The sequence below is a fragment of the Struthio camelus genome, chromosome 9 (genome assembly GCF_040807025.1).
Source record: "Struthio camelus isolate bStrCam1 chromosome 9, bStrCam1.hap1, whole genome shotgun sequence".
In the NCBI taxonomy this organism is placed as follows: domain Eukaryota; kingdom Metazoa; phylum Chordata; class Aves; order Struthioniformes; family Struthionidae; genus Struthio; species Struthio camelus.
The window spans coordinates 27,987,174-27,998,435 of NC_090950.1; the positions used below are offsets into that span (position 1 = coordinate 27,987,174).

An 11,262-nucleotide genomic window follows, 5' to 3' on the forward strand; every position below is an offset into this window, starting at 1 on the left:
TACTAATATGTCTCAGTACAGTCCAGAGCCCTTCTGCATTTTTCAGTAGTAACCTCAGTTTAGGCAACGTATGATATTTGAAAAATGCTTTGCTTTGCAACTATGACTTTACTTTAATTATGTTATAATTAAGTTGTCTACATATTTAAAAAGAAAAATGAAGAAGCAGGGTTTTTACTGAGTTCAATTTTAAAATTATTCTTCAGTAGAATGCTGTGTTACTCTTTAAAAAATCCAAAACGGGGGCCCATACCGTGTTCTTCACAACCCTTCACGGAGGCATGGCAGACAGTTTCATAAGGCAGGACCCTAGCTTTTCTGCTGACAGAGCATCTGGCATATTAATGGTGGAGAGCTGCAGTATGACCAGAAGTTCTCTAGACTTCTTTTTTGGTTAATTAAAAATTGCTGCTGCTGTTATACAGATTCTCTGTAGCTTGAAATGGTGTATAGTTTCTCACTGATTGTTTCCATTTAACTAGTTCTTCTAGAGGGAAGTCCAATGACATGAGAGCATTTTTTAGTTAAAAAAAAAAAAAAAATCCATTTTTATGCTACTTTATACTGCTTTTATACTACCTTATACTGCTTTCCTACACATATGAAGTAACACTTATGAATCTCTTCGGTCATGGACTGGATAGTAAACTGCACTTTTGATTTCTTAATCAATAGCACAGCCTTCTGAGTTTTTGTTGGTGTATTTTGGTTTTCCAGCGTATTTGAAAAGAAATAATTTTTTTGCCTTCTGGTATATCTTTTAGAATATACGCAGCTCTGATGGAATAGTTATTTTGGCTTTATTTGGCTTGTTTCAGTAGATCTGAGTTCAGTTTTCTTTTCAGTAGCATTCCCTAAGATCCATTCAGCATTAACAGTGCACTGTTGTTGCTCAGTAGATCTCAAACAGCTCGTCTGTTGTTTTGCAGAATTATTCAAACATTCACATTTTTGTTTGCAGTTATTGCTCCTGACAGCTGGTGTTTGATTCATGTACACAGTTTGCAGCTACTGCAGTCAATGAAGGAGTTTTCCTTACTGTAAAACAGGATACACATTCCATGTATAAGGTAGAAACACCTAGCGCAAAAGAAAAGGCTTTAGCATCAATTTTTGCTTCACTGTTTATGTTGTCCCTTTTTTCCATGTAGTGTGATCTAGTTGGAATACCGGATGAGTATTTGTTTGATATTATAAGAAGAGGGATTTCTTTGAAGGATACATCTCTAGTATTTGCTTGGCTTCAGTTCCAAAATTGACAAAAATTGATATGATTCCCATTCCCAGTTTTTTTTCATGTGTGATAACAAGTAAAGAAGTTGGAGGCTTGCCACGGGGTAATTTTCAGTCTGATGCTGCCTGAGGATTAATTGACTTTGGTTATAATTTTGGATCCTGATACATCGGAGATGCTATTCAAATAACCTTTCCTGCGTTTTCAGCTTTATTCGTTTTGCATTACTGCTGTTTTATTTGTCACCTTAACAGTACAACAAAGTTGGTGTTCATGAGCAGTTTCATGGGTAAATATTACTGAAACTGAATTTTACAATTTCTTAGTCATACTCTTTCAGATTAAACTTTGATACGTGTATTTGCATTAGCTAGCATCAGAGCTTAACGGAGGTTAAGACAAAAAGCTAGTTTGCAACTTTTAATTTCATATAATCAGTTGCAAAAATATGAATGTAGAAGATGAGTAGCAAGAGGCAAAGTAGTGGAAAACTAGAAACATGGGAGAAATGTATGTTTGTTTAGTCCTCTGAATTTTTAAACAAATGTGGCACAAGGTTCTTTTTACTTACGTGAATGAAGACAAAAATGTTACATTTCAGTTTGTGCCAATTTCACTCCAGATTATGTATTTCACAGATGGTTCCTAGGGATAATTTTTCCATGCCAGAAGTTAAGTTGTTTTGCAAAGATGGTGATATTCTTCTGAACTACATGCAAGCCGTGTTCTGCCTACGCCATATGCTTCCTGGAGAAGGTGTAGACATTCAGCATGTGACATGTATGCTCATCTTGTTACCTTGTAGTGCACTCTTCTGAGCTTTTCCACTGTTTCTTTCATTAGTGTTTGCCTGTCAGCAGGAGTTTAAGGGCTTCTTCACAGGGAGTGGGAAAAATACCTCCTCGTCTCACAAATGTTGTAAAAACAATCTGTAACAGTAGACTATAAACTGTTCAGATGCTCTAATCCGTTCCTTTCTTGCATGTGTGAGGGAGGAATGAGTTAAACCAGACTCTGTTTATAAGCTTTTAAAGTCAACTTTAATCAACTTTAAGATCAATACTTTCTTAAGTACTTTCACAATTGTTTGTGACTCAGCAATGTTTAGTCTGAAAATATTTCTTGGAACACATAAGAAATAGAGCAAGAAAAGATGCTCCTTTCTCAGTGAAAGCTTAGTTGCTTGAAGGTATTAAATCTGGTGCACCAAACTGCTTTGTATAACCTGAATCTAATTTCAAAGAGGTATAAGAGCAAAGTAGTATTAGTTGATACCAAGAACTCGCTAGAAGAGTTGATAAATGTTGTAATTGTTCCTCTGGATCCACTTGTGACAGATGTCAAAAATTGTATGCTTTTATTGGATCCAGTACCACTTTTGGAATATCAGATAGGTCAAGGAAAGTGTTTTTGCAGCGGCTCTGCATGGAAGAGCATGATCTTTTCTCTTTAGTGCAAGTCCTTGTTGTTGTGGTTGCCTTGCTTTCCTACCATTTTTCAGTTGGAGTTTAAGGTGCAATATGCTCTAGGTGACCCTGGGCAATATGCTCTAGGTGACCCTGCTTGAGCAGGGAGGTTGGACTAGATGATCTCCAGAGGTCCCTTCCAACCTAAACGATTCTGTGATTCTGTGCCTATGCAAACTTAATATAGGGCGATCGCAAACTACTTTGTTTCTATCCTGAATGAATAGGCTATTTCCTGCAAGTGAAACTGGTGAAGGTACCACTGCTAGATCTGCTTTTATTACAAAGGAGAGAAAAATACTTGGGATAAATACTTAACTTAGAAATCCACATCCTTTCTGATCCCAGCAAGATGCAGATTTGATAACTTCATAGGCACATTTGATTATAAGAAAAAAATAAAAATTGGGGAAAGGGAAGGAGGGGGATTTGCATCCTTAAGAGAAGGGGGAGAAGGAGAAGGTTGGTAGTATGTTTACTGTAATACCAGTTGCAGAACTGTTGTGATGCCTTTTGTGTATGTGAAATTTGGAAAATATGTTACATGGCCTGATCAAAACATTGTGCTGAAAAAGACTTAAACCTGAGGGACTTTAATCACAGCCTTTGTAACTAGCACTACAGAATCGCATACAGGTAATTCCGCTGATGAAATGTATACAGTAAGATTTTTAGAATAATATATGAATTGTATTTTGAGACAAGAATTGTGCTTAGTGCAAGCACCTGTCAGAATGCCAAGGTAATCAAATGAGCCTGGCAAGGATTTGACCAGATTTGTATCTGCTTCAAGTAAATGTGAAAAGGGAAAATTTAACGCAGTAAATTTTACTGCAACCATATATTTCAAAGAACCTCACTGAGTAGGATTTACATGCTTTAGAAAAATACTTATTTGAAATGTTGGCCTCCAATTCTCTTATCCGTAGATAAGATTCAATGTCTTATTTGCTTCCAGAAGTCCTCCTTTTGGTTGTAGCTGTGGCTTATTCAAAGAAAGTACTTTGCTAGCTTAATACGTCACACCATTACAGATTTAAGAAGCTATTTACTGTGAGGGCATGCTTGCTCATGGATGATTGGAAATTTAACAAAAAAGTTGGTTAAACTGGTTGAATAATTTAATTGAAGGTTCAGTCTGCTCAAAGTCTTTTATATATAAAAGTGAAACCTATGACTTGCTTGGTTTTGGCATAATTTTCTTTTTACTCAAGTCTTTTCATTAAATGTGTTTGATATTTGAAAATCTTCTGCCTGCCTCCGTAAGCGATGAGGAATTTGAACGTCATTTTATTTGTTGCTAAGACTAAACTTCTTTATGTCTCGCTCCTTTCTTTAGAGGGACTAGATGAAATTGAAAATGATCTTCTGAAGTGTGAATTTTGTGGAAAAATGGGATATTCTGATAAATTTCTACGGTCAAAACGATTCTGCTCCACGTCCTGTGCCAAAAGGTACTCTGCCTTACTGTTGTTTATCACTGCCTGGTTAATGGACTAGCACCCAAATAGTATCTAGTATTGAAAAATAAGTAAAGAGTAAACAATGAGATTGCCTTCTGCCTAAATTTCCAGAATCGATAGGTATAGGGACTATTGTGGAAGATGATATATTTCAGGAAGACAAACAAAAGAAATTAGTTCTTCCTAGGAACTGCAGTTGAGTTGTGGAGCTCTTTACTGAGGGGGGCTGATGGTGCCCCCATGGGGAGGCTCATGAGGAGGCTGGGATCATAGGAGAGAAATCCACAGAGAGTCACTAAGTGTTTGGAAACCATCTTTGGCTCGGATGTCCCTGGGCCACAATTCACTTTATCTGTCTTATTCATATTCTCATCCCCCTGCTGCTAGGCATTGTCAGAAAAAAAATACTGCGTTAGATGGACTTTCCTACAGTTTTGTGCTATGCTGAAAAAAGCACTGAATTAATATATAATATGTAGTATAACAAATCATTATTTGCATAGAGTAAAATATAAATGTAAGCATACATAATTTAGTGTTTTCTAAAGCTGCTTCTTTCCTGAAAATAAAAAAAGAAACCGTTTGCTCCTATATGGTTGACAGAGAAAAATGATTTCTGGTTTCTTTTTGGGTTTAGTATGCTTTTCATTTTGTTTTGGTTTGATTCGGTTTGTTTGGTTAAAAAAGGAACGAATCAAAATCAACATATAGATCTTGCATCATTATAACTGTTGTGGAAAGCTGATATTTAATGCCAGATGTTTTAGAAATGATCTCGTATAGGGAATAGTTTCCCCTTTGTAATTACTTCTTGGTTGTTCTTTGCATCAGTGTGCCTTGAAACCACCTCTCTGTCATGTCTGCTCCTCTTTTGGTCCTCAGCCTGAGACACTCACATTTTAAGTGGTAGGAGCGTATGTTTTTTTTATTTAGTACTTGTTGAGACACTGCTAGTGAAATAATCTTAAGAGGGAAATCAGCTCTTTCACCTCCATCCTCTTTTGACTGGGTATCAGCCAGGCAGAGGAGAACGGAAGCAAAAGATATAATAGGACTTTAGGCTTTTAGAGGACACTTTAGAGAAGCAGGATTGGAATAATATGTGATAAAATGCAATGCTGTTTCAGTCATGGGACATTTTTAAGAACAGGAAAGACAGATATCTTCCAGGGATGATCTGAATGTACTTGATCTTGCATCAAGGCAAAGGGTTGGAATAAATGACCTTGGCGATACCTTTCTCTCTTGTACTTCTGTTGCACCTGTTGTCTTTGGTTAGGCAACGATTCTGTAGACAACAATGTTATTTGATTGCTAAGTTGATTGAATTTGTCCAAAAAAGTATGAATGCATTATTGAATATATCTTTCTTCCTTAGGCACAGCCTTAGTTGCACTAAGAAATTTGGGCTGTTTACATCAGACAAAACCAGTCGCTGGAATCGGAAATCTGATAGCCAAAGCCTTGGGCGACGCGGGCGTCGACCGAGTGGCCCTGATGGGGCGTCACGAGATCACTTTCTTAGACAGGTCTGTGGAATATTTGCTTAGAACTATGGCATTGTTTGGGGAATTACAAATAAAATATAATACTGTAGTGTATTTGTACTACATTTTCCAGCTTCCAATTACTTATCCATCTGCAGAAGAAGATATGGCTTCTCACGAAGATGCTGTTCCAGCTGCCATGACCACCCGTCTGCGAAGGCAAAGTGAAAGAGAGAGAGAACGTGAACTTAGGGAACTAAGAATTAGGAAGATGCCAGAGAGCATTGACTTGTTACCAGTGGTGCAAACCGACCCGTCAGTGTGGACTGTGGATGAAGTTTGGGCCTTTATACGTTCTTTGCCCGGTATGTAATGCGAAAGAGTTTGTTCTGCTTTTGCAACAGTAAAGCTCCTTACTTTTTATCATCAGTGCGATGAAGAGGTGGTGCGGTAAGCGTGCTAGTGTACTCATTAGTTGGTGGCAGAGACTGGAATGTGATTTGTTTCCTCTTGCTTGTTCCTTCAGCACAAATCCCATGTCGATAGAACTAGTCCCACTTCTGCTGTTGCACCCCAGCTGATGGAGACTAAAGGTGTTCTTCCCTTCAGTCTGATTTCTCTCAAGAGGTCAGTAGAGAGATCAGACACGCTTCCTCCCTTTTACGCTTTTATTCTCTTCCCTCCTTACTTGCTTCTCATTCAGTAGAAAAAGCAAGAAAGGAGTTCTTTCCCTTTATACAGTTGAAAAATTTGAAGGACCTTTTATGATATAACTGACACTTAAAAAGAATATGCCAGTTTCTTCTACAAAGCTAAACCTTGTTTTGCGTAACTTTGCACGTTACCTGAAATACAGAAAGCTTCTGCATGTAGCCTCTGAATACTCATGAAGACCCAGGAAATGCAATATCTCAATCTGTTCTCAAAAAAATCTCTTGCTTCTCCTTATTTATATAACTTTTCTTTAGCTCGGTGTTCATAGTTATCTTTATATAATCTTCAGGTTATTTGACATTTATTTGTCTCTCATTTCCTAACTTTCATAAGCTTTAAAATTTCACTTTCCTCCCATTTCCCAAGGATGCCATTCTGTCTGATCAGATGCTGTAATCTCTACAGGTAGCAAGGCAGGTCTCCATAATAGCAGTCATACCAGAATTTTTGTTGCTTACCCATATCACTCACATGTGACTCACAGGTTAAGTTTGTTCCTAATAGTCTACTTTCTCTGGAATTTATAGCAGTCATAAACCATTTTTCTATATATCCCATTAAGCAAAATCCTGTAAGAATATATCTTCATTGCCAAGTCATATGCCTGTTTGTGCCAATTAATCTTTTATAGAGTAGCTCAGACAAGGAATTGAGTTAGGGAAGCCTTAAACCAACAAAAGTCATCCCTGAAGTACCTTTCTTCTAATGGTTTATAAATTGCAATTAAGCTACCTTATTGACTTCTGGAAATCTTCAGTGATGTCTGTTGAACAAAGTTCCTTAGGTTTAAGATCTGCTCTTTCAAGTTTCTGTATCTTAACTGTATTACTCAAATATGATTAGATCGCTGCTGTTTCGATTTATTACTTTTGTAGATTTGAAGCTCCAGTTAACTCAGTAACTCCCAGATCCTAGATTCTGTGAACGAATAACAAATAGTTCCTATCCTAGAAAACTTGAAGTACCATAGAAACACAAATAGACATATGTCTTTTTAAAGCTTATTTCTTGCCGATTCATTTGCCATGAATTCATTGTCTTATGAAAATAAGAATATTATTCTTAAAATGTGGTTTCGGTTTAGCAACTATTACTAGTAGACTATTTCACCAGCTGCTGGATCTGTTTTTCATATTTATTATTTATTGTTTATCTATAAACAAGTTAATCTCTGAATCTAAGCAAACTTTATATTTTCCTGTGTTCAGCGAAAATGTATTACAATTACTCATTCCATTCCACATTAAGGCCTAGTTTCTCAGATACTACCAAAAAATCAATATTTACAAGGTATCCACACCATGCTAGAATTTATACTGTTACATAGCTATGTTCATATTTTAGGATAATTAGGGGGTTTCTTATGTTCAATATAGCCTCAAGCCACGCTTGAAAAATATTTTTTCATATGCTGTCGAAGTTGATAATACAAGAAATAAGGAAGATGATTTATTTTTTGCTATGCTGTTTTGTAATATCTGTTTGATGCAGTCCGCAAAGACCAGGAAAAACAAAGCTGTTCCTCCTTTCTTTCACCAGTTGCAAAATTAATGCTCTTCAGCATTCCCCTTGTTTGCCAAGTTACTGCACAACAACCAATTGCGAAAGCATTTCAGCATACCCGAATGTGCTCGGGTGAGGGATTTGAAATACATTCAGCTTCCATCCTTTGATTTTTTCCAAAATGACTCTGAAAGACTTGGTTTTTGCTGTTATTTTGTTTTTAGCAAAAGTTGCATCAGAATGCTTCGTATAGCCAATCTTGTTTTAAACCCCCCTCCCCCAAAAAAACCCAAACCACCCCCAACCAGTATTATATTTTAATAGGACTGCTTTTGTTTTTAAATGTAAAAAAAAATCTCTTTTATCTGTGTGATCTTTTTTTAAATGCAGTGATGTGACAATTGCTATGGTCAGATCTCAAGTCAGATGTATAGTGATACCTTTCACAGAAATACTTAATTAGTACTTGACTTGTGGAATTTGTATCTGTCTTATTTTATATCTATCTTATTTTATCTTACGTAAGAATGTTCATGGTGGTATTAAGGCTGGTTATTTCTACAGGAGCCAGTTGTCTAAGATTTTTTTTTTCCATGTTATTCATGGCACTAGCTTAACTTTGTAGCCAGAATTGGCAGTGCCATTGCCAGTGTTCTGTGATAAGTCTAGACTCCTGAAGAATCTCCTAATATTGATAGAGTTTTACTTTGTAGTTGGACTAAGCTAACGCATCGCTGTACTAGAAATACTAAAAGTAAATGTTATAGAATACATGCAAGCACCGACACAGTTTAATGTTTCTGTGATGTTTTAGTGGCCGTATAAATGCGATTTGTGACAAATGAATCTTGCTTTTTTTCCCCCCTAAATGGTACCACTCTAATTTCTTGTTAGAGTAAGTAATGCCCAAGAGCTGGGCATTTGTCAGGTATTAAAGTTGCATTGTTCTAAATGCTGTACAAAATAGTCCTTGTTGATTTAAAAATTAGTCAGCAGCTGCACAGTAACTATTTTACTTTTGGGGTTTATCTTATTGAGCTATAGGCTAAACTACAGAGGTTTAGCGTAAAACCAGAAGTACTGTAAAATATCACAAGAGTTTTCAAATTATTACTCCATTATCTTTTAATCTGGCCCTTTCCTCTCCTTAATAAAGTAGTATCTAATTGCTGCACCAGGTCTGTTTAACAGACAATTAAGAAAAAGTTGTGATTTATTCCTTGTGAAACGCTAACCTTTTCTAATCTTGAATGCTGCTGTCACTACATAGTAATAATCCGAAATGAGTTAAGATTTAGATGTCAATATTCCTTCCACATTTCCTTTCTCTTTGTCTTTTACACGTTTCTAAATTCATCAGGAAATTAAATGGTATCTGTTGTTTTTAGAATTAAATTGTTTTTAGATTTAAATCTGAGCTTTCAAGAGGACATTGAATTAGTCAATTGATTTCAGCCTAGGTGGGAAGAGAGTTCTTCATAGTGGTTTAATAGCTTTGTAATATTGTACTGTTTAGAAGAGGGAAAAGACAAAAATACGAAGTCAAAAAAATAAGCCTAAATGAGGAATAATTAAAAGCAGGAATGGAAAGTGGAGCACAAATGAAAATGTGCCTGAGAGGCTCTGAGACAGGAGGAGAGAGCAGTGGGTTGAGAACACAGATCTATCAAAAAAAGGAAACACGTGGCTATGAAGCTAAAGAAGCTTCATATAAACAACTGATAACGAGTGCTCTCATTCACGTGTTAGAAGACATCTGTCCATATAACAGAGCTGCCATACAGCTAGACATAACTGACTGTTTCTGGTTAAGAGGACATCTCTTGGGAGACCTTTTGCTTCCCTCAGTGTTCTTCAGTGGAAAGGGCCTTCAGTAACTCGGGACAGTCTGACCCATATGTAGTTTCTCCCTTTCTTAAATCGTAAGCCTCAGTGATCTGAGGCCATGTTATTTTCAAGAATATTAGTGTTCAGCAAAATTTCTCATTTAAAAAAAAAAATCCGATCAGTCTAAAATTGCACTTGTCAAGTGAGCTGTTGCTGTATGTGGAATATTCACTCAGATAACTGATACAGCCTTAGTAAGACAGTTCTGCTAAACCCCCAAAATCAAAATTCTGTGTATCTGACCCAATATTGGTAATATATGGATGGAATGAACACCTTCTGGAAGTTGTGGGTAAGTCAATTTTCTTTTTGAATTGTACCTAGGAATAGAACGTGCACAATTTTTTATTACTGGAAAGAACCCAGGTGAATGATGCTTTTACTTGATTGCTATTTCTGTGGTATTTTGGCAGTCTTCCAATTTTGAGGTCGTGGCAATTGTTCCTTTTAATGAAATGAGAAAGTTGTTTACACGAGGCCTTGAAATTTCCAATGAGTAGTTCTCCTACAGTTACAGCGTTGTTAGAGGCCGTAGCGAAGTTGACTTTCAGATTATCTCGGAAGTTCCCATCATATCATTGAACTCTTGCCTATATTATAGGGAATTGTGCAACGCTGCATGTTTCTAACTTACAGTTCTTCTTTCTGTTCCCTTGCAGGTTGTGAAGATATTGCAGATGAATTTAGAGCACAAGAAATTGATGGACAAGCTCTCCTCTTGTTGAAGGAGGATCACCTTATGAGTGCAATGAATATTAAGCTTGGACCTGCGTTGAAAATCTGTGCGCGTATCAATTCATTGAAAGAATCCTAGGGGGAACATGAAGGCTTAAACATCAGTTTTTCTGCGACAGAACCAACAGGAATATGCCAACATCTTCACCGTGGCATGAGTATTACTGTGATGTTTTGTTACAAATATGGGGTTTTCCCCACATAAGAACTTGCAAATATTCCTCTGGTTATGCCATGCAGTTCTCCATAGTTTCCCACAATTAATAGGTTCATGGTAAAGCTTGAGTAACACTTTGAGTTAAAGTGGGAGTTCATGGAAAAACATGGAGTGAAATATGCTGTGATAAGTTAAAATTTCCCAACGTGTACTTATCGTACAAGTTAACACCATTAATCTAAACACCGTTTAAATTCTGTTGCTGTATTTTGGAAGACAGTTTTTCCACACATACAGCAGTTCTTGGACTGAAATAGCAAAAGTGTCCACAGACCCTGTGGAAGCACTGGTAACAGTAAAATGCTATGCATTTAGTTGTGCTCTCTGAGTTTCTTTTAGTCTTGAGCAAATTGTTTGAAGGGATAGGTTGGCAGCCTTTTTTTCTTGTGTAGGCTTACCCTCATCTCTGCCACTGTAGTATTTTCTTTAAGTCTGGGAATACTGTAGACCTCTGTTCAGGAGTCTCATCAAAATCCTGGCTGTCAGGCTACTGAAATGCAATGGCATGACACTCTTGCCAGAGGTGACTGAAGCACATATGTTACTTCACTCTTTG

General features: G+C 36.8%; 1 protein-coding gene across 9 annotated transcripts in view; it reads left to right on the top strand.

The window, feature by feature from the left end:
- The window catches only part of PHC3 (polyhomeotic homolog 3), a 35,221-nt gene extending 24,201 nt beyond the window's left edge, over window positions 1-11,020 (top strand). For 4 of the 9 annotated variants that reach the window (XM_068954475.1, XM_068954476.1, XM_068954477.1 and 1 more), the window contains 4 exons: window positions 4,040-4,154; window positions 5,542-5,692; window positions 5,784-6,015; window positions 10,414-11,020. In XM_068954475.1, coding sequence (XP_068810576.1) covers window positions 4,040-4,154; window positions 5,542-5,692; window positions 5,784-6,015; window positions 10,414-10,568 — 653 coding nt within the window. In that variant the 3' untranslated portion in view covers window positions 10,569-11,020. Of the gene's footprint in view, window positions 1-4,039; window positions 4,155-5,541; window positions 5,693-5,760; window positions 6,016-6,176; window positions 6,278-10,413 lie in introns of those variants that run through there. The other 5 variants (XR_011142849.1, XR_011142848.1, XR_011142850.1 and 2 more) reach the window with 5 other exon arrangements.
- The last annotated feature ends 242 nt before the right edge of the window (window positions 11,021-11,262 follow it).